General features: G+C 39.9%; 1 protein-coding gene across 2 annotated transcripts in view; it reads left to right on the forward strand.

Moving 5' to 3' along the window:
• UBA6 (ubiquitin like modifier activating enzyme 6) overlaps positions 1 to 24,079 on the forward strand; it is a 48,487-nt gene that overhangs the window by 12,424 nt on the left and 11,984 nt on the right. For both annotated transcript variants that reach the window (XM_072114985.1, XM_072114994.1), the window contains exons 14-28: positions 39 to 182; positions 1,885 to 1,952; positions 3,979 to 4,057; positions 5,210 to 5,290; positions 6,596 to 6,673; positions 9,636 to 9,817; positions 9,906 to 10,011; positions 10,734 to 10,823; positions 12,604 to 12,684; positions 16,184 to 16,312; positions 17,702 to 17,753; positions 18,155 to 18,218; positions 20,129 to 20,198; positions 21,032 to 21,103; positions 21,872 to 21,989. In XM_072114985.1, coding sequence (XP_071971086.1) covers positions 39 to 182; positions 1,885 to 1,952; positions 3,979 to 4,057; positions 5,210 to 5,290; positions 6,596 to 6,673; positions 9,636 to 9,817; positions 9,906 to 10,011; positions 10,734 to 10,823; positions 12,604 to 12,684; positions 16,184 to 16,312; positions 17,702 to 17,753; positions 18,155 to 18,218; positions 20,129 to 20,198; positions 21,032 to 21,103; positions 21,872 to 21,989 — 1,414 coding nt within the window. The remainder of the gene's footprint in view (positions 1 to 38; positions 183 to 1,884; positions 1,953 to 3,978; positions 4,058 to 5,209; positions 5,291 to 6,595; positions 6,674 to 9,635; positions 9,818 to 9,905; positions 10,012 to 10,733; positions 10,824 to 12,603; positions 12,685 to 16,183; positions 16,313 to 17,701; positions 17,754 to 18,154; positions 18,219 to 20,128; positions 20,199 to 21,031; positions 21,104 to 21,871; positions 21,990 to 24,079) is intronic.

A 24,079-nucleotide genomic window follows, 5' to 3' on the forward strand; every position in this document is an offset into this window, starting at 1 on the left:
ACCTTTTCTTCACTGAACTAATGTATTTTAAATTTCAGCCTTTACTTGACAAGCACCTGGTGAAGTGGTTGTCTTGGACGGCGAAGGGTTATTTGCCCCCTCTTGCTGCAGCAATGGGTGGAATTATTAGCCAAGAAGTCCTGAAAGCTGTTTCAGAAAAGTTCTCGCCTTTACAACAATGGGTTTGTATCCCCATACCTGTCTGCATTTTTTCGTGTTATGAAAGTGATTTTATAATTTTCTGATAGAAAAGGTGGGAGTAGGGCTTCTATTGTAGCCCCTGGTCTTATCATTTTTAATGCCTTCCACTCTCAGATTAAAGATTCTAGTTCCAAGTGGTACATTTAGATTCTTACATCTTTTAGAATTCATTTGTAAAGTCTTGAACCAGCAGCAATAGTTGGTGGCATTTAAGTTTCCTTTCAGGAATCTTTAAAATTTCAGGTTAGCCACAGTGGAAATTCAATCTGGCACCCCATTATTTTCAGGATTTAGTATTGACCTTAACCCTCATCATATGGTACTAATGGTATTCCACTGTGATGCCAGTCCCCTGTAACCAATGTATGACCTGCTTAGACTAAAGTGGATTGAGATTTAAAGAGAACCCGTCATGCAAAATAACCCCCTAAACTAAATATATTTTCATAAACTGCCATTAGAGAGCATTGCCTCTATCCCTTCATTGTCCCTCTACATGCCTGTAAACCTAAGCAATGAGGTCCTAAAGCTGTATGCAAATGACCTGTGAAATGTCCAATGAAGTATTAGCATATTCAAGCTGTCCACTCTATTCATGAGTGGGAGGCACAGCCACACCCCCAGTGCATGACTGACAGCCTGTATAATGATGTGAGGCTGTATAATGATGTGCTTCCTGGTGCTGGTGGCCACGCCCCCTGCAGCCTGTGTGTGCATGTGTGTGTGTGTTTAGGAGAGATACAGCAGCTCCAGGCAGCCATGTTACAGCAGAACATGTCAGATTCATGTGTAGCTGATGTCTGTGTCTCTCACCTGTATATTAGGAGGACACAGCACACACACTAGCCATGCTTTACTATACATTACACACAGACATGAGCAGGGGGAGGAGAGGGGAGGGGTAACAGGGGTGACATCACTGCCTCTGACCATGTGACCAGCCTCATTTACATGATAAAGAATAGATGATTTTACAATGAATAATGTATGAAATAACTAGATAAAGGCTGTGATGGGATCCTTGTGAGCTGCTCCAAGAGGTGACAGGACTAGTGGCAGAGACTTGATGACAGGTGTCCTTTAAAGGAAACCTGCCACTTTATATTGGTAGTTGTAACACTCAAATACCTCGCACCAGCTCAGGGTGAGCTGATGCCGGAGCATTAATTTAATTAATGTTCTACCTACACATATTTCTTGGATGTTATCAAAAATGTTAATTTTCCATAAAAGTAGCAATGTTGTCCCTTAAAAATAGCATTGTTGTCATTTGATATGACCAATGTTGTTGGAGGGATTACACAAAGAATCAAATTGATTTTGCATATGAAAAGGCTGGAAGTTACATATTGTCTCACAGCCGTCCCTTGGTATTAAACACTGAATACAGGTGGTTATGCATCTACAGTACATGTGTGGCCAGTGCTGGAAGAGTACAGGGGGGTCATATCCATGGACGGCTTTTTAGTTTCTAACAGACAATATGGCTACATTTATGGGAAATAATTTTCCCATAGGGACATTTTGTTTAATTACATGCAATTTAGTAATGGCAGATTAATTATGTTAATGTCAATGCCAGATGAGAATACCCCTTTAAGCACTTGCTTTTATTATATTTTATTATAAACTAGAGTTTGCATTAATTAATATTGTTTTGAACTGTATCTATTATTTTATAAGCTTTTTCTGGATGCCATGGACATTGTGACTTCATTAGACCAAATTAGTCAAGAAGAGTTCCTTCCAAGGTATGGCTTTAGCTTTTGTGGTCTCCTGAACGGGATCACACATCTTCACCTAAAGACAGGTTTCCATAGCCTTTTTAATACCATTTCCCAATTTGCTTTTATACGATATAAGTCATCATCATTATCTGCAAACTACTCTGCTAGCTCTTCCTCCTCTCCCTGAGAAAGATTTGCTGGAAGCATAGGGTGCTCTAATGGCTGCATAAGGGTGAGGGGAGGGAAGATACGCTAGTATCGTGCCCTGTACCCTTAGGCCAGGGGACGCCATTAGACTCATTGAAAAGGGGGGAAGGAAAGGACTTGTAAGGAAATGTTCGTGACACCAGTCAGGATAATATTTGCTAACTTTGGTCCTGTGAGGTAGGTGTTGTGCGTCAGCGTGTTGTTATGAACCCTTTCTGACTAGGACTGGCTCCCAGGGGGATGAATGGAGGAGGAGGTATATAACACTTGCCTTGCGATGATGGTGGTGCCAAATAAACACTTGCACACTTTGACTTTAGCTATAGGGATGCCAGCCACCTTGGTGAGTGAGCTATCCTCCTCAATATGATTCTCCACATGCTCCTCAATATGCTTCTTACTTGTTCCTCAGCTGCACTGCACTCCGCATATTACAGGCACAACCTCCTGCTTGCTCTGCTTAGAGGAGTAAATACTCCTCTAAGCTTCTCTGAGACTCGGGCCCTCCTGCCTGTCTCCTGTAGGACATGTTTCAACAACTGCTGTTCAGCACTCCTGATTGTCTCCTTATGTCTCCTTATGTCTACACGCTCTCCCTGCTGCTAAACAGATTGCTACTGCAGACTGACTTACACTAACTTTTAACTCCTCCCTTCTTCCCATAATCCCTTGCTACTCTCTCACCTTGGCCCCTTTTTTATTAAACATATAACAATTAAAGGTATGTACACAGAACATTGCCATTGATGTAGGACCCGACATTTTACACGAAGTGGAGGGTGCTACACTAGCAGAGCATAGAGGAGATAATGATGATGACGACACAGGGACCTGCACGCCTGTGATTCAATGCAGTTTGCTGGCAGGGATCTAGGTATACTTTTTTTTTTATACTCTTTTAAAATGGAGCAGAAGAAGTAATGTTAATTATAAAAGCAGGTTGTGAATTACCATAGTATTAGTGATATTGTGTACCCTACAGAATCCTGCAACAAAGATGAGCTTGTTGTGCATGCAGCAACCTACTCCAGTAATGGTCAAATTGTGATCATACACATTTAAATTGTTAAAAATTTACAACTTTGATATATAATAAATGATTGTTCAGTGAAATTTACAACCTCACTTTTTTATTAAAGGACTTTTATAAATAACTTTTAAAACAATCATTCGCTAGACCAGTGATGGCGAACCTTTTAGAGACCGAGTGCCCAAACTAGAACCAAGGCCCACTTATTTATCGCAAAGTGTCACCATAGAAATTTCATTTGTGATTAATACTCCCTGCTTTGTCGCAGCTTTCATTCATTTTAGCACCCTGAGGAAACCAGTAAAGCAGAAGAAAATAGGATGATCATTGTAGCTCCGCTCAAGGGTCCAAGAATTGTCAGGGCCAGAGCAGGAGCTACAATGATAATCCAGATCTGCCCCCCCCCCCCTCCACTCCTCCAGCAGTAGTGGGACTGCAGGAAGATACCTGGAGTCATCTCTGGTGATGGCCTGAGTGCCCACAGGAAGGGCTCTGAGTGCCACCTCTGGCACCCGTGCCATAGGTTGCCACCACTGCGCTAGACAATCCTTAATTTCACCACTGATTAGCTAGCTATCAGCCTACTTATGTATATTTTGTATGGCCCCTTTTAGATTCTACTCTCCAATTAATTTGCATAAACACATCTTTTTAGATGTGAAGTATTTTAATTCTTTGTAAAAGAAAGTATTTTGCTGAACTCGAAATAATAATCAAAATGTTACATTCACTTTTATAATATAAGGTAGTGAAAGATCAGTTACTATATCTTGATGTTGTGTTAATCTACTCACTGTTTTACTTCATCCACAGAGGTGATAGATATGATGCCATCCGAGCTTGTATTGGAGATACTTTTTGCCGGAAGATTCATAGCTTAAATCTCTTTGTGGTAGGTAACCTGTCAGTTATTTTATCTGCTGATACATATAGACTCCATATAAAAGAAAATGAAGTCAAGATTTATGAATCCATCTTAATGAAAAGAAAAAATATCCCATACAAATGATTGTGAATCCACCACATAAGAAATGGAATATTCCCAATTGAAATACAAGGGGCAGCCTCGGTTTTCTTCAGTTGCTGATTTTCTTTGGAATTCAGCACGGAAATTTGTTCGAACATAGCATCTTAGTTTTGCTCTAACAATCTGGCTGAAATTACGGAATTTGATATTTTATAAGTAGCGTTTTTGTGAGATGTTATTCTGGTCGGAGTCATATAGCCACCTTCAAATATATATTTGCCCCTTGGGATGTTGTATACACCATGAAGGTGTAGAATTCTATTAATTCCATAGCCATCAAATTAATATGTAGGTCTCTAGCCCCCCTACTTCAAATTTAGCTTACTTTGATATCAAAGCAACACATTATAGTAGCTAATAAAAATAAAGTTTATTAGACACGTTTTTTTTACAAATGGTTAAAGTCCAACAGAACATTAATCAAAAAAATCTGCAAGGAATTTAGATTTTATAATGGCAAAAAACAGTTTAAGCCTATTCAGAGAAACGCGTTTTGCATTTGATCTGCTGGTCCCCAAGTTTGTATTCTTCTCTTTTTATTGTTACATGATGTTAAGGGTTTTAATGTATGTTGCATTTATATTCTGCATTTGCTGTGATTACTTAACTATATTACTACATGAGGGTTTTTATGCAGTATTAAGGAGTGCTGTATGATTTCCCAGATTCATGTTCTGTAGTATTTTATCTATTTGTGTTAAAATCATGTTTTTAATAAAATTTACAGTTTATTCCTGTAATGTGTCGCTGTGACTAGAGTGTAGAGGAATAGCACAGTGTAGCTCTCTAAGGGTTTGTTCATACAACTGTCACACAATGTGCCCTCCATTGAGGTCTATGGCTTCCGGTCATGGTGCAGGGAGCACACAGTGTGTCACCACAACGTGACCAAGCCGGGTGGTCACTCATCTTTCTATGGAGAGGGAATGGGTGAGGAGTGCTAAGAGAGATGCTTCAGAAATGTAATTTTAAAGAAAAACTCTTATTTAATAAAATGCAATGGATTTTAATCTGCAGGTTGGATGTGGAGCTATTGGTTGTGAAATGTTGAAAAACTTTGCACTTTTGGGGGCTGGCTCTGACGCCCAAAATGGTTTGGTAAGTACACAGAGCATATAATAATAGGAAGAGTGCGGGTTTTTAAATACATATATTTTTATTTTAGTTATAGTCTTGATTGTGTCATTAACACACTAAAAGTTATCACACAAACAGGATATCAAGACCGTCACCGGAAGCAGGACATTTGAGTGCTATGAAGAAACATGACATCTAATGAATAAAGCGGAGTGTATGTCCGCAAAAGGAATCTGCACCATCCTGTGTACAGTCAGCAAATTTTGCACAGCCACTCTCTGTGACTCAGGGAAAGCCATAGACTAGGTTTTAACCAAAAATTTCACTGCACACTTTCCAAAATACACTTATTAACCACAATATACAGGATCCATTGTCTGCTGGTGCTGTGGCAGTTAGAAGCTGAGCTGTGGTTGGTTACTATTCTGTCACAGGCCATTAATATAAGCTCTGAGCTTTGATTGGTTACTATAGGCACTGACCATTAAACCGCTTATGTGTGAGGTAAGCTGGATAGGGATACAGAGATGAGGGGAGATTTACCAGAAATGTCTGAGGTAAAACTGTTCCAGTTGCCCATGGAAACCAATAAGAGATCAGCTGTAATTTTAAAAAAAGCTGTGCAATAATGAAACTCAAGCTCTGATTGGGGCAACTAGAGCAGTTCTGTTCTCAGACACTTCTGATAAATCTCCCCTTGGACGAAGTGAGAGTCAGAGACAAAGACAGTAAGAGACAAATACAGAGAAGGTCGGAGACAGAAACTGGGAGACCGGGACCTACATATAAAATATTTTTTGTCAACCCATTCTATTTTGTTATAGCTAAGAGAAGTTATTTACTATTTTAATGAAAACCAGAGAGTGGTCCAATACCATTTGGGGTAAATAGTCTACAGCTGAGATGTTATTATGCATAGTTGGGGATATAATAGCCATGTCTATTTTTGAGATTGTGTTATCAGAGTATTTCCAAACATTGTATAAATATAATACTTCAGTCGTGTTTAATGTAGGGGCCTAGAAATATGAAGAATAGAGCTGACATGGTTACACTTTTCCAACCTTTTGTCCATTATAAATGACGCTTAAAAAAAAAAGTGGCTTTTTGTAAAAAGTAAAATGGATTTTGCTCTTGGCATAAAGTGTAACCACGATCAGGCTGACAATAGTTCTTCACTGTTTGTCACTACATGTCCTATTGTTGAGCATGTGGTGGGTTCTGACAGGTGAAGTATTGTCCTTCACTGGTTGGTTGGATGGATTTATTGTTGTTTAAGAGTGACTAATGGATTGTGTATATGCTGCTTGTTTTCTTTCTTTGTAGATTACTGTGACAGACCCCGACTTAATTGAAAAATCAAACTTGAACAGACAATTTCTCTTCAGGCCTCACCACATTCAGGTATACTCACTGTTTGCACATGCAGCATGTATTAGGCATTGTTTGCATTGCAATTCAAAATGCAATTCAAATGCCACATGTAAATTTGGATTTCAAGTCACTCATTTTACATATACCGTATACACTTGAGTATAAGCCGAGACCCCTAATTTTACCTCACAAAAACTGGCAAAAACCTATTGACTCGAGTATAAGCCGAGGGTGTAGTATATAGTCAGCCAGCCCCCTACCAAAAAAAAACCCAAAACTTAAAACTCACCCTCCGGTGTCCGGATCGTTGGCGCAGTTTCCGGTCTTCAGCGCGAGGCTCCCAATCTTCGGCGCGGGTCCCGGTGGCTTCTCTTCTTTCGCCGGCAGAGTCGTGTCCATGCAATCTGCCAACAGGCGCATTCTATGATGCTGCGGTGTCGCGGCTGATGACGTCATCAGCCGCGACACCTCTCGCATCTGGGCGCACTCTATGATGCAGCGAAGAAAGAAGAGAGAAGAGGAGGTGGTGGGAGCCTCGCGCCGAAGATCGGGAGCCTTGCGCCTCACGCCGAAGATCGCGATTCGTACACCGGAGAGTGAGTATTAAGTTTTTAATTTTTTACTTGACTCGTGTATAAGCCACGGTGAGTTTTTTTCAGCACATTTTTTGTGCTGAAAAACTCTGCTTATACACAAGTATACACGGTAAATGCTTAGTATATGGAAAACAGAAAAGTTTGCGAATTGACAAGCTAAAATACATTCATGAGGTATGAAAAACCTTGGCAGACTATTGTGGTTGGTCCCGCAATGTGAAGTGGTGGCCACCAAAGAACAAAGCCACCAAAGTGTGTAGCCTAAACATGAATGTATGTTTCATAGTCCTGCTGCTAGTAACACACAAAGATCTAACACTCCTCAGAAGGGCAGTTTTGTAATTTTCTTTGTGGGACTAACCAGCAGTACCAGATCTCGCATCTATACTAGTATGTAGCTATCAGAAACCACATCTTCATCTTGCTACATAATGGGACTGGGCGTCAAGCCCTCCACCCTCAAAATACAGAACCACTCCCAAACATATTCAATACCATATAAGAAAAAGAGGAGCCACTCAGTTCTCAAATATAAAATTAATATAAAATTAATTTTATTCAATTAGCATATTAAAACAAAATTAATTACAATGGATGTTAATGGAAGAAATCCAATATAAATGGTCCGAGTTAGCTGCCCACCTCACTATCACATAAGGGGTATATCCACCAAAAAAGTAACACCTAGCACAATTGTTGTCTTTATGTAATCTCCAAAGTGCATAGATCCCAATTGGGATGCACCTAATAACTGAAGTTAATACATTTGGTGGAAATAAGAGTAAAAGACCAGTGTCTTACCCATAATGTGGTGTGGCAGGAGAAGCTCTCGGACACCCCAACGCGCGTTTCGCCCACGCTTCCTCAGGGGGTACGAAACACACGCCGGGGAACCGGAACTTATATATTTACCTAACCGGATGAACGTCACTGGCGCATGCGAATCGAACAATTCTCCGACATGCCCCACTTCCGGCGCCCGGGAGCTAGTGCGGTCGCTCGGAGTCCGACAGCGCTATCAGATCTCCTGTCATGCGCAGTGCGTCCAAGGACGTCACAGGGGGATGCCAGCCGGCCGGAGACATCTACCGGGCATGCGCCAATTCATCCGGGAGGCTGTCAATATAATGAGGAAGGAGAAACGGGGGAGAAAAAATGAGAGGGGGAATAAAGGAAAGGAGGAAAAAGGGGGGCTGCGGAAGAATTAATGATAATGAGGAAACAAGTAGCAATTTACATACATATATCAAGGTAAAACATGTTGGGAGGTATGTGTAGCCCAAAGTGGAGTCACAAATATTATGTTTTTATAAATATATTTTTCTGTGGCTATTTATATATATCTCATATAAAGTGCAGGAAACCAATGAGTACTATCAAAATATAATATAAATTTCTATACCTAAAGTGCAAAAATATTTATATAAATAAAGTGCAATATTACAAACATACAATTATTCAAAGTGCATGTTACATATATTTCAATTCTATATTTAACATGAAGAGAAGGGGTAATAATCCCCCTATCTTCTACAGAAAAAGTGCTAATAATAAACATGTTACCTTCCCTCTCATGACACTGTATGATTTCATATTCTCTATCTGTATTAGGCTGGATTCACACGACCGGTGCCCGCCGTACTGTAGCACGGCGGGCACACGGCAGCGCGCGGGGAGAGGAGGAGGGGGAGAGCGCTGCTCACCCCCGCCCCTCTCCATAGGGATATATGGCGCACGGCGCCGTATGCCCTGAAAAAATAGGACATGTCCTATTTTTTCACGGGGCACGGAGCAGTACGGTGCCGCACGTGTGCTGCACCGTACCGCTCCCGTAGGGCGCCGTGCGCCCATTGCCGTCTATGGGGGACGTATATCGGCCGTATATACGTCGGCCGTATATACGTCCCCCTTGCGGTAGTGTGAATGCAGCCTTAGAAGGAGGATATTCTATTTACAATAAAGTGCTACATTTTACAAATACATTATAATCTCCCCCGACAGTAAACTATTTACTAAACATATTAGGGCTTTCCAATGAAGCTAAGGGCTTCATTGAGGCCTGCTGGGGACATAGTGCCAAGTTGCACAATCCACCTACATTCTTTTTGAGCTAAAATCCTTTTCAGGTTACCCCCTCTGACTCCACAGTGCACCACTTCTATGCCTCTTACAAGAAATCCCTTCGGGTCACATCCATGGTGGTGGTAAAAATGGTGTGGGACTGGTATTTAATTTTATATTTGAGAACTGTGGCTCCTCTTTTTTTCTCATATGGTATTTAGTATGTAGCTATATCTGGTGAAACCTGAAAGTTGTTGCCATGCTCTACCATCAAGAGGCATCATGGGACAAATCCTTCTGAAGATCTTATATTTTTTTCTATTTTGCTTTGTCAGAAACCTAAAAGCTGTACAGCTGCTGCTGCAACCTTAAGTATTAACCCCCAGTTAAGAATTGAACCGCGTTTGGATAAGGTTTGTCCTGCCACGGAGAATATCTATACGGATGATTTTTACAGTAAACAGGACATCATTGTGACTGCCCTGGACAATGTGGAAGCCAGAAGATATGTAGACAGGTAGCTGTACCTGTATCAATGTGTCAAACAGATTTGTTGCTTAAGCTACTTCATGTTAATCAAACATTTTATTTCTTTTAATGTACAGTCGCTCGGTATCTAACATGCGCCCCCTTCTAGACTCGGGAACCATGGGGACGAAAGGACACACAGAAGTGATTGTACCTCTGTTAACGGAATCTTATAACAGTTATGTAAGCAATGTGTAGTACAATATGGTTTAATAATTTAAGCTTTCAGAAAATATATCTATTGAATATATATTTGTAGGAAAAAAATTGTGTGTTGGTGGGCAAATATGTAATGAACACCCGTTACTTGATAGTAATAGATTACACAATTCAATTCCCTTGCCAGTAAAGTTCCTTACAGTCACATTCATAATACATATCTTTTAGGATTTACACCAAGAAGATTACATATTCACACGTGGTGTTCTGACACATGTGCACGTGTTTAAGACACATGTAATTTATTCATGCATAAAAACCAATAGGAGATCTTTTTTCTAACCTCCGCTGATCTAGCTGTTGTGGGAAGTGTCTAGTGACTACAGTGAAAGAAGATTGTACTCTGCCACTCAGACAATTGTTCTTTATAAGAATAGTAAAAAGTCCACGGTGATGATCATCACTATGGACTTTTTACTGTTCTAATAAAGAACATTCGTTTTGTGCTGGACTGAGTGCCGGAGTACAATCTTATTTCACTGTGTTTGGTACCAGTTGGACGAGGGGGCCAGGTGAGCTGAGTTTGTGGATTTTTTTTTTGTCCAGTTACTACAGGTTTTCATAAATGAAAGGATCCAGTTGGAAAAACTGATTACAGTACTACTTGTTGGGAAAAGAAGAAGGAAAAGACATTTTAAAATGCAAAGTACTTTGATTTTTAACATCTGTTTTGTGTTTTTATGTAGCGGGATCCTCCTGATGAAGAAATCCCATTTTGCACTTTGAAGTCTTTTCCAGCCACCATTGAGCACACCATTCAGTGGGCCAGGGATAAGGTAATAGATCACAAATATTTGTTCTAAAGAGGAGCTTTACCACCTCGATCAGCACTGGAATTAATTGGTGATTCCAATGTAGTGTTAATTTTCTTTATCAGTGTCATTATCTAAGCATCTCTACTGCCTGGGCAGTGCCAGGCTGCCTGCTCCAGCCCAGGGCTAATCTCACAGTATTTGGAAAATGTTTTTTGTGTATGTGGGCACGCTCAAAAGTCGGTTTCGGAAGTGAATCGCAATTTCACACTTTATAAAGCTACTGAGGAAGAAGCACTACGCTTCGAAACGCGTCTAGCTACCAGTTACAAGACTCATACGGAATTACACATTCCTTCCCACAAAAGGAAAGAAGAGACACTCACCTGAAAAAATTCGAATAAGTTTGAAGAGGCTTGCAAACCCAAGCAAGCCACTGGGAGCCTTGACTTGCATATCCGCATTCAGTAACGAGCACGACCACATTCACTTGATGAGTACGGCACCACCTGCGATATATCTCAATCGCATATAGTCGCCCGGTCTGAATTAGGAGGACAAGGAACTATGCGGCACAACGGATGTGTGTGAACTGACATCCCGCAACGCCTTGTGACCACGCTTCCGAACGGCGTCCACAAACTCCATCACATGTGGATAGCCGCGGACTACAACATACGCGGACATTTGGACTCCCACTACTCCATCACATCGAGAATAGCAACATAACTCTAGGGACGCCTAGGACCATTGTTGCCAACCAACCGTGAGTGCATACATTTCCGTTTAATTTTATTTAAAGGCGAAAGCATATATGAGTCTTCACAGGTGTAGGGCCCTGCATCCTGATTAAACAACAAAACCTCCTGGATAACAATCTACCATACAAAGTTAAATTCCGACACTGATTTTGGATTTTTGTCCTTTAGGACTTGCAATTTTGGACTTTTTTGTTTTTATTTTTTAGGATTACAATTTTGGACTTTTGACTTTCTATTTTTATTCCATGATTCTATTTTTATTTTGTCCATTTTTAAGCATGCATTTTCTATTCGGTCATCTGTATGTAACTTTGTTTTATGCCTAATAGAAACAGGTCAAAATACACAATCGGATACATACTCCCACTATCTAAGTGTAGACACACTCCACCTTTAGTACACATCTAGAAATCAAATCGCCCTTGTACACATGGTGTGATAGATACCCATCTGTAAGAAATCTACAGTGTTTTTACCCACTAAGATTGTACACCTGCTATCATATTAAGGATTATTGTTATTGTTTTATCTATTTTATCTATGTTTGCTAGAAAGTGTTATTAAAATTGCGATTCACTTCCGAAACCGACTTTTGAGCGTGCCCACATACACAAAAAACATTTTCCAAATTTTTTCATTGGGCCTTTTTGGTGTTAAGACCCATTGTGGTTGCACCCAAAACCGGTTGAACAGAGACCAATAAGTGCCACTAAACCCACTGTATAAAAAACTAATCTCACAGTAGACTGCTTGATTGCTTGATTGGCATGTTGGGTAGTGAAACTATCCTGCAGCTATGCAAGATTAACTATTAACTCTTCTATTAACTCTTAAAAGTGTGGTTAGGGCAGGAGCAGATGTCTGGTACAAAAATATTGAGATTTATTGCTTAGTGGGAAACCGCATAAAGATCACTTCCGCATATATTAAAAGATACAAAGAGTTAGATTTGGCTATGGTGGTGAAAGGTCATCTGTAAGCTCTACATGCCCTGTTCTCATTTCTTATTTTTTTTTTTCTTCTTCTTTTTTTTTTTTCCCTAGTTTGAGAACTCCTTTACCCACAAGCCTTCTCTATACAACAAATTTTGGCAGACACATTCTACAGTAGAAGATGTTCTACAGGTATGTATGTTGTTAATCCTCTTTCTCTGCACATCCTCATACACAGGAGCATTAGTAGCATTTAATCAAATGTAAGAACCATAAATAATATCCACTGCCTCTTATATTAAGGCCTTTATACATAGTTTGTGGTATAACAGACTGTTACGTGAGGGTGTGATTGTCCATACCCTCGCTAATATTGAGTACTGGATATAGCCAAGCACTGTACTCTGCAATTTTCATCACTCCTGTAGTATTGAATGAAGTACTAGGACGCATCCTTAACTCAGTACGTGAATGAAGCAACAAGTAATCATGATCATTCTTTTAATCAGTGGGGCCCATAGCAGTCATATTAAATATCTCCTCTTGTGTGGATGAGGGATAACAATCCAACCATTTTTTTTAGAATTGTTTACATTCTACAACGCTTGCAGGTCTTTTATAGCTTTCCTAGCATGCATTTTTTTTTCGTTCAGGTGTTTTGTAGAATATGAAGTTATAGTAATGAGTACTGTTTTGGAGTTCTGAAAACCTGTAACCAGTACCATTTACTATTGTTGGTCTTCAAGGGGTTATTCCACCATAGCACATGGATGTACTTCAGCTCAGTGCATTGTAAACAATTTCAGCATTTTACATTTATTAAAAAATATGTTTCCACTGAGATAACTAGTTTTGAAAGGATTGCTACCCTATTGGTAGCTCTATCCGTCCTATGTTCCTTGTCTAGTCCAAGCTGTGAAATGCTATCTAGATGGAACGTGTGAATGCTGCGTTCACACCTTTCACGTAATGAAATGCAATCTAGATGGAACGTGTGAATGTTGCGTTCACATGTTCAATCTAGATTGCATTTCATTACATGAAAGACTAGACTTTCACGTAACTGCAAGTTATTGGTGTTAATCTTGCACCAGTTGCTAATTTCCTTAACCCCTTCAGGACTTGACCTTTTATTGTTTCTGTTTTATACACCCCTCATTCCAAAAGCAACAGTTTTTTTTTATTTTTACTTTTACAGAGATGTGTGAGGGCTTGTTATCTGCATGGCAAATTGTACTGTTTAGTGGTTCCATTTAATATTCGATGCAATGTACTGGAAAAACAAAACAAAAGTGCAGTGAAATTGACAAAAAAAACCTTTGTGGCGTTTTCTTGTGGGCTCTTTCTTTACGGGTTTTATTCTGTGCTCCAAATGACACTTTTTCTTTGTTCGTTGGGTCGCTATTATCGCATGGATACAAAATTGATATAGGTTTTAATAGTTTTTTTTTTTTTTTTTTAAATGTTGATCTCTTATTTTCCATTTTTCCATATTTTTATTTTCCATTTTGCCAAATCCTGAGGCCAATAACTTTTTTACACTTTGGTGTGTGTAAGGTGTTATTTTATGTGGTATGTGCTGGCGTATTAATTTATTTCAATTTTTAAATGTCATCTAGGGAAAGGGAGGTGATTTAAACATTTTACTTCTTTTTACAATTTTTAAAAAATCTTTTAAGGTTGTTTACGCAATTTCAGACCCTCCAGGGTACTTTAACCCTTCAGCGTCTGATTGCTAGTACTATGTACTGCAATAATACTGCAATATATGCCATCTGCTGGCTATTAGAGATCATTACCCATGGCTTCCTACGATTCTCAATGAGACTGTAGGTTGACATGGCAACCGATTGCTGCCCTCCGATGACGTCAGGACCGTGGCAGTAACAGACGGGTGTCAGCTGCCAGCTGTATATGGAGAGAACTCAGCCCTTAAGTCCTCTCCATACACCCCTGTTCTATAACGTCCTGGTGCGCGAAGGGTTAATTATCTGACAAAGCCTATTTAACTGGCAGTCTAACTTTCCAGTTTTCACAGAGTTTGCAAAAATGGATAGCTATTCCAAAGTAACTGAAACCCTCCTGAAAGCAGTTTCCCAGATGAAGGCCGGAGGGGTGACCGTATCACCGATGGCAAGAGAAATAGTTTTTTCCAAGTCTGTGAATTCTGGAATATTGCATCTTTACGTCACACATTCTAATTCCTCAAAAATGCAGGATGCCCTAAAAAGACAAATGCAAGTGAGGACAGGATAATGCAGAGAATCTCCATAGGTAGTCATTTCAACACTGCAGCTGGAGTTTTTCACTTATTAAGCTCTGAAAAGGGTAAAGATCTGTCTCGTCATACAGTGTCTTCACGTTTAAGAGCATTTTTACTGAAAGCCCACTCTGCAGTGTCCAAAAATCTCATTGGCAGAAAGAATCAAAAGGATGGACATACCTTTAAGGAGGAGCATTCTGTCTGGGCTGAGGGGAAGTGGTCCACGGTTTATTTTAAGGAGATTGATATTGATGTGAAACATTATGTTTGTTGGCAAACTAGGGAAAGATGAAACCCAAAGTGTTTAAAGATGTCAGTGAAAGGTGGTGGAGGAAGTGTCATGGTTTGGGTAATGTATTCAGCAACAGGAGTTGAACCCATCATACAGCTAGATATACAAGCAAATGGTCAATCCGGACACCATCACTATAACCAATGATGCAGAGTTAGGTAAAGTCCTAATGGTACTGTAAAGTATGGAGACTAGAGCTATCAATATAACAATACCAAATTTTGACCAGTACTCAGTCACATTAATTTGAATTATACAAAGCAGCACATGTGATCTAATAAAACATAACTTTTAATAAGTCGCATAAAAATGGATTATTAATCCTACAGTCCAATTAAGATAAAAAGCCTATATACCTGTATATACCTATATAGGCCATTTACACTACTTGTTATTTGGCACACTTGCTCATTGGTATATTTTTTCAAGAGATTATATATGTCTTTGGCTGTGTGGCGTCATTCAGCTTTTTATCTTAATTGGACTTTAGGATTAATTATCCATTTTTATGCGACTTATTAAAAGTTATGTTTTATTAGATCACATCATACAGCTAGATGTCAGAGCAAATGCAAGTGTGTATCAGAACCACCTTCAACAAGTGGTTACTTCCTTGCACTCTTCACTCATGCTGGACAATGCCAGCTGTCACATAGCAAAACGGGTAAAGCAGTTCCGTGAAAAAAAAAAAAACATTGAAACAATGAATAGCCGGTCCAGATTCGTGATCTAAACCCAACAGAAAACCTCTGTAATCTTCTTGGTAACAAAGTAATGGCCAAGAAAGCTGTAACAGTCACAGAACTGTGGAAGAGACTAAAAGAAGGGTGGACCGAAATCCCCCCAGAGCAGTGTGCAGGACTAGTAATGTCCTGTAGCCGCAGATATGCGGAAGTCATTCAAAGCAAAGGCCTGTACACTTCTTACTGAATTTCTAATTATGATTAATATTTATTTGCAAAATAAAGGTTTTAAATTGATAAAATTTGGTAATTTTGTAAAACACTGTTTTAGTGGCATGGTGTGCTTGTTACAAAAATACAATATAGGAAGACGGTGGTATGTACTTACAGCAAACTCAAAAACTGAGTTTTAGTTCATAATAATCTTTGTGTCATTGTCCCCTTTCTTCTCAGAAAATAAAATCTTGTGAAAGCTTAGAAGGCTGCTTCCATGTTGTTAAACTACTAAGTAGAAAACCCAGATGCTGGTCGCAATGCGTGGAACTGGCAAGACTGAAGTTTGAAAAGTATTTCAATCACAAGGTCAGTAAAACCTTAAAAGGATGTTCCAGGCTAAAAATATTTATAACACATCCATCAAATAGGCCCTAAATATCTCATCTGTGGGAGACACTCAGCACCCCACATACACTGCAGCCTAACTCCTATTTAAAGGAAATCTACCACCAGGATCTGCTCTTCTTTTAGTTCTATGCCCTTGTTTTTGTGAAAAAGGGCATTAAAAATTATGCAAATAAGCCTAAGGGGCTCTGAGCTCAATTAGCAGTTGTGGCGTCCAGAGACGCTCATGCTAATGTGCATAATTTTTTATAAAAACAAGGACAGAAGATCCTAAAACACAGTGGAACCTGCCAGATGGGGCACACACCAGCATGCAAGTGTGCTTGATTTATAATGCTTGATCCTGGTTGTAGATTTGCTTTAAGTATATGGCAGCTGACCTGCAGTAACCTGGACTGTCCACCATATGGGGATGAGAGTTGTTGCTGTTGTTTATTATTATGCGCATTACCAATATTGTATGTGCCCAGCACATTTGAGAGTTTTGTAGTTTTCATATTTAGCACTGCCTATGGTAGAGACAACCTAGTTATTTGTCAGAAGATACACTATTTGTAGAAAAAAAAATCAGTTTCCTTGCTGCAGGCATAGTACCCTATTTAGATCTTTAGCTAAATGTGTTCTGTGTAAAGATTATGTACACTTGTAAGGGGAGATTTATCAGGTCTTCTATGCCAGAAAACTGTGCGATCCACCAGGGAGAGTTGCGGCATGGAAGAGAGCCGACACAGAGTGCTCCAGCCTTGCTCCTTGATGTGCATTATTTGTATGCTAGGTAGGATCCGGTATAGAAATAAACACTGTGCAGCCCAGCCCGCAAATACATCAAGAGGGATGTATCCAGGAGGGCATCACTCTCCAAACAATAAATCTCCACTTTATACTCTATACCACATTTAATATTTAGTACTAAATAATTGTTATTCATTGTATATTTAGAACATATATATATTTTTTAAGTTTGTTATTCCATAGAAAAATTCATAACAGAAATGTAAACTGAGTGGTACCTGATAGCGTAGTGTCCCTACACTGCTGGTTATCATACTGTGTAGTGCCGCTCCTAATTTACAAGGATGGGGCCAGTTATCAATTTAAATTTACTGAACTACCTAAATCTATGTTTTGGGTATTTTTGATGCTTTTTAAAAATGTTTCCATGCCATTATGGAAGGTTAACATGGAGACTTGTTGAAAAAAAAATTTTGTGAAACCTTTAAATCCTCATTTGCTGCAAATTTTCATATTGGTATTCTTATTTGAATGAGTCATAGTTCTGCTTCTTTGTACATATGTACATTTTGGGTGTGCTTGAGTTTTACCCCAAATGTATTCTTTTTGTTTTTATAGGCTCAGCAGTTACTGCATTCATTTCCTCTTGACACCCGATTAAAAGATGGCAGTAAGTACCAGCTAATAAATAAAACACTTTTGTTTTTCTTTAAATTTTCATGTTGACATGAATGTTTGTAATCACCAGTCAAAAAATACATTCCCATAGCTGAAAGATTTACACTTGCTTACTTGCATTTCGAGCGCTTAAGTTGTCCCCCAACTGGGCTCTACTTCTGAAGCAAATGTGGGCCTTCTTATAGGAGACCCTGTCATTTCCAACAGGTGTCGTTCCCAGGTCTATTGACCAGCTTCGTCTCCCTGAATCTTGAAATAAGTGCAGCTTTTTTCTTTTTATGAAAATAAATGAAAAACAAAAACTTGTCTTATCAAGAGAAAAATTGGATGAAACCGATGGAAAAAAATGCAGACTAGTTACATTGCATGTATAAAGGTCAATTTTCTTTTTAGGTTTATTTTGGCAGTCTCCAAAGCGACCACCTACTCCAATAGAATTTGATATAGAGAATCCATTGTAAGTATTTATCTGGTTTATTTAGTTTAAAGTGCACATATAGTGCTCAACCTGGTTCTATTTTATATCTGATATCTGCCATGGTATACTATACTATAGTATAAGTGAGGTTTTCAGGACAAAACATGTGCTGAAAAAAAAAATCCAAGGTCATTGCTTGCTGGTCACAGACACACTGATGTCAGCTGCTTACTGACATCATACTGCATTCACCCATTAGTGGTTCTTGCTTGACAGCAGAACAAACGCTATGATATCAGCAAGCGGCTGAGGTCATCCGAGGTTTCCGCGACCATCACAGCCACCCACAGCAATCAAAAAGAGGCAGGCTGGCTATATACTATGGGGCTGGCTATATACTATGGGGCATGGGGCTGGCTATATTCTATGGGGCTTGGGGCTGGCTATATACTATGGGGCTGGCTATATACTGAGGGGCATGGGGCTGGCTATATACTGGGGGGCATGTAAAATATAAACCAAGCACTCTGATATGCAATTAGAAAATTTGTAGTGCTTGGATTATGTTTAACATTATCTGGAGTTGGATAATCCTGAAGTACACAGGCTACAATAACTTGATTTGCACCAATACATAGTCAAAATTACTGATGGGCATGAGCTGGCCAGCTATATGCTGGGAGGCAGAGGACTGGCTGGCTATGTACTGGGGGGCATGAGCAGGCTGGCTGGCTATACACTGGGGGACAGGTGGCTGGCTGGCCATGTACTGGGGGCATCGACGGGCTAGCTGGCTATTTATTGGGGGCTGGCTGGCTATATGCTTGGGGGGGCAGGCTGGCTGGCTATATATACTGGGGGGGGCAGGCTGGAAGCCAGGGCTTGGCTGGCTATATACTTGGGGGAGGGCAAGTTGGCTGGCTATATACTGGGAGCCAGGGCTTGCTGGGTATAAACTGGGGCAGGCTGGCTGGCTCTATACTGGGAGCCAGGGCTGGCTGGCTATATACTGGGGGGGGGCAGGCTGGCTGGCTATATACTGGGGGAAGGCTGTGACCAATACAATTCCCACTCTGCTCTTGTACTAGAGTCAATAGTTTTTTTTGTGTTAAAATTGGGTACCTCCACTTATACTTGTATATGCAGTGACTCCAGTGTAAGATGTACCTTGAAATTTTTCTTATCATAATTTGCATATTTCTTACAATGGGCACAGAAACATCAAAGATGGAACAGTAGACGAAGGTAGTCTGGTCTGGTGCATCACTTTTCATTTATATCCATATTTGGTTTTAGTGTCCTGTTTCGGTACACAGGCAGACAAACTGCTCTGGAAAGTGTTGTGGGACAACTTTTGAGATTTGTGGTGGTGCTTAAAGGTTCTCTTTTTAAGAGGATGAATTAGTCTTTTGACTGATCTGAAATCAGTTGTGAATCTGTTGGATGTAAAAGGGAAGAATATCCATGGTACAAACCATTAGTAGGAATAACATTGGCATATGATTTTACCGCCTACAGGGGTTATTTTCCTCATGCCCTCACAAGTGTATCCTGGAGTAGTGCTGTGGAGGCTGGGATGGCGGTCTGTCCTTTTCAGCAAGGAGTCGTGGACACCATACTAGACAGAGATTTAACTGGAGACCATTTTGACAACTCCACATAGAGGTCTTCACTTGGGAACATCACATCACACCAGACCAGACCTACCTTATTGATTATGGTGTGGAGCGGCATAATATACAGTAGCCAGGCCCCTCTAACTTTATATTCCAGGTACCGGAATAGCTTGACACTGAAGAAATGGTCATGCCTCTGCTTCCATGACCAAATTAATGTAAAGTTGCCAGATTTGTTTTGGTAGAAGAATACAAGCTTTGTCATTTTGACAACTTTAACAGAGGTATTATTATGCACAGAATGTTCTGATCTAGTATCAATCACTTCCCTAGGCATTTCAGCTTTATTCTCAGTGCGGCCAAACTATATGCAGAAGTTTACAGCCTCAACTTCACTGAAAAGGTAAAGTACTGTATGGAAACCAGCATTTCTTAACTTGTGATCTTCATACCCAACATAGATTATGGCGGCTGGATCTGTGAGCAAGTGCCCTTGGTTTATCATGTTGGTTTTTGTTGGTAGATTTGCTAAAAGATTATTTATTGGAAGAAAAAAAAAAGCACCGCTTTTATTTCTTTCATAACTGTATTATTGATCGTAGTGTGCCCTTTTTAAATAACGTCATTACTGCTACCACCATGTTACTGCTGTACGGTGTATGTTCAGCAGTGTCGTCACTTTTACACTTTTCATTCCCCCACATTTACATTGGAATTCCTTTTTAAAACACCCAAATATTATTCCTGTAAAGCTCTGAAATATGTGAATAAGTGGCGTACGTGATGGCATGTTTCTACAGACAAACTTGTTTTTCTTGAATGTTTGGCAAACCCTTGTAATATTTCCACAACTCTGTGTAACTATTTTGAGTCGTCACAGTTCCCACATATGTAAATGACCCAATTGTGTATAGAACAAAATCTCCTTAGTGCTGAAATGTTACAATACGTAGTGCGTTTTGAGAGTTCAGTGGTGTCCAATCTGCCTCTATGTCCTTCAGTGTTTACCTCAGACCATAGGTCATCAAATTCAGGATGTTGTTGCTATTCCACCATATTCCAAAACTCCTTTATATGTTAAACTGAAGGATCTATACCATGTGGTATAGTGTAGGTGCGGTGGGTCAGATGGTTTCTTAAGCTCTGTTTCTTCCCACTGTTTTGATTCTTGAGTGACCAATACAAGGGACTGCAAAGACCAGTTAAATAGGGTATTAACTGTTTATTTCCCTACAGGATCTGTCATTGGAGATGATAAAGGAAACCATTTCAGGGGTGAAGATTAAAGAATTTACACCATCAAACAAGGTAGGAGTATAAAATGTTTCCATGGATTTAGGAACCCACTTTAATACAACAACTAATAGTGCCAGTACACCTTCAGTAGATGTTGTTTGAACAAACATTTGACATTTATTCCTGCCAACCCCCTGTAAACATGCCTACTCAAGCAGGGGTACATGTGTTCTGAAAAGGGAAAGGGCAGTGAATCGCTGTCACTCCTCTGCTGTCTGCTTACTGCCCCTGAAAATAAGAGGAATGTCCATTGAAGTGATCCCTCTTTCTCCAAACACCATATGTTAGAGGAGAGGTTGGCACCCATTACATATAAAGAAAAACATGTTCTATGGTTTGTCTCATTCTCTCCTCATGAAGCTTAGCGTTGGCTTTAAATTAAAGGAAACCTACCATGAGGTATCTACTATCAGAAGTAGATGTGATTCCTCCTGTCTGCCTCTGCCCTTACCTGTAATTTAGTAATCCTTAAACCTAATCTAACTTGATAAAAAAAACTTTATTTTAGTAATATGTAAATTAACTGCAGAGGCTACTGGGGCGTGTACTAGCCTGGTCAGGCACTGGGAGCTAAGGCTACTCCACTCCCCAGTAGCCTCTGCAGTCAATTTAAATATTACTAAAAAAGAGTTTTTAACAAATTAGGTTAGGTTCCATAACTATGTATTATTATTTATCTGGCAATAGAGATAATGGTGGTCACTTTCAAAATGTTCATTGTATGTGAAAAATACATGTTGTTTTAATTATTCAGTTTGTTCATTTTTTATCCTATATTAGATAGTCGAAACAGATGAGAATGCAAAGAAGCCTGACCAAATCCCAGTGAGCAGTGAAGACGAGAGGCTTGCTGTCATGCAGTTAGAAGGAGTCATTGAGGAGGGCCAGACCACACAGGGTTAGTTCTGTAATTGAGTATATCTCATTATTAAATGAAAAATCTTTATGCCTCCTGATTGGTTTATTGACCCTTCCAGGTTACGGGGTGCTGCCCCTGGCCTTTTGTCTGTATTTTGTCGGCTCTTTCACATATTGGGGAAACAAGAACTCCGTTCATTCTATATCAGTATTATGCACGCCACTTTTCACAGTCCATTACCACGGACTGATCACAGACAAATGTCAATCCAACCTTTAGGAGAATTCCCATTTACAGCTATATGGATTTTTGCAGCGAATTTATATTAATTGTTATAGTTTATGTGCCTGGTTCCAACTCCTCGGACATTTATGGACTAAAAATAAGACTCGTATGTATAACCTCGCTTTCAGGCATTCCCCTTATCCCAGGGCCCAGTAGCAGCTGACCACATAAGGAAAGTAAATGGCAGGAACTAAAGATAAGAGAATCCAAGTCCTTCTGTCCCCTCCCTCGACATTTCTTATAAGTAAAAGTGTTCAAAAATTATAAGCGACACAAGTCAGAATACAAAAAATGGGGGTGAGCTTTAAGCTACAAAATGGCTGCCTTTTTCTTTGCTCTTTCTTTCTCCTGTAGTGAGCACAGACATTTTTACTTAATAGTATATGTCAGTGGTGGCGGACCTATGGCACGGGTGCCAGAGGTGGCACTCAGAGCAATCTCTGTGGGCACCCTGGCTGTCACCCTATCCCAGAGTTTGCTAGACAGGACTCAAGGCCTCCTCCTGCAGTCCAAGGAAACCCAGGACGTTCCGTGCTCGGTTCTATTTTCAAACACACCCTGGACCTGAGACGACTGGAGGAGAGAGATGGTGTGGACACAGCTGGGTGACCTTTAGAGCTACGAATCCAGGTCCTGTGTTTCTTATTCATCAGGGGACCCTGGAGGAAAGTTAAAATGATCCACAGAATTTCTTTCTACTGTATCAGTGTCATCAGGACACTGATCCGATTGAAAGCTCTCACAGAGAAGGGAGCTATAAGTTACTACTTAAATTGCCATGTTGGCACTTTGCAATAAAGAAGTGGGTACTCATTGTCGTTTGGGCACTCGGTCTCTAAAAGGTTCGCCATCACTGGTATATGTATTCCAAAGTTTAATATTATCATTTAAAAATTGCTTCATAGTTATGCTGTTAATGTATTTTGATATTTTATGTTATAAGTGAATATGATTTGTGCTTCTCTAGATTTGGAAACTGAAGTTGTGGCATTTATATGTGTTCGGCCCCCTGGGTCAATAATTAGTTTGACCACCTTTATATTCAGTAATAGCTAAAATGTTTGCCAATGCTTCTTTGCAGGTTAGCTGTAGCTCAGTCAGATCGGTTGGAGAACGTTTGTGAACAGCATTTTTCAATTCAAGCCACAAATTCTCAATGAGATTTGGGTCTGGGTTTTGAATGGACCATTATAACACAGGGATATGCTTTAATATTCCATTGTAGTTGTGACTGTATGTTTATAGTTCTTGTCTTCCTGGAAGATGAACCTATACCCCAGTGTTAAGTTTTTTGCACTCTCTAACAGGTTTTCCTCCAGGATTTCCCTTTATTTAGCTCCGTCCATCTTCCTGATCAATGCTGACCAGATTCCACATTCAGTGTTGTCACCAACTTTGATCTGATCAGACCACCTTCATCTTTATGCATGTTGTGTCTCAAACACAGCTTTTTGCAAACTATAAATGTGACTTCTTTTGGTTTTTTTCCAAAAATGGCCTAATTCTTGTCACTCTTCCATAAAGGCGAGATTTGTGCGGCTCACAAGAAGTAGTAGCGAACAGATTCTCCCACCTGAGCTATGGATATTCTGCAGCTCCTCCAGAGTGACCTTGGGCCTCTTGGCTGCTACTCTTGTTAGTGCTCACCTTGTCTGGACTGTCCGCTTAGGTGGATGGCTATGTCTTGGTAGGATAGCGGCTATACCATACTCCTAAGCGCTGTGAGACGTTGTAAGCTTTGTCTAGTTTTTCAAAACTTAACGCTGTAATACACTTTGCCACACTTTATTTCCAGGTGTTCCCTTGGTGTTCATGATGCTGTTGACTCACTAATGTTCTCTAAC

Source organism: Engystomops pustulosus, chromosome 1 (assembly GCF_040894005.1).
Source record: "Engystomops pustulosus chromosome 1, aEngPut4.maternal, whole genome shotgun sequence".
NCBI classification, from domain to species: domain Eukaryota; kingdom Metazoa; phylum Chordata; class Amphibia; order Anura; family Leptodactylidae; genus Engystomops; species Engystomops pustulosus.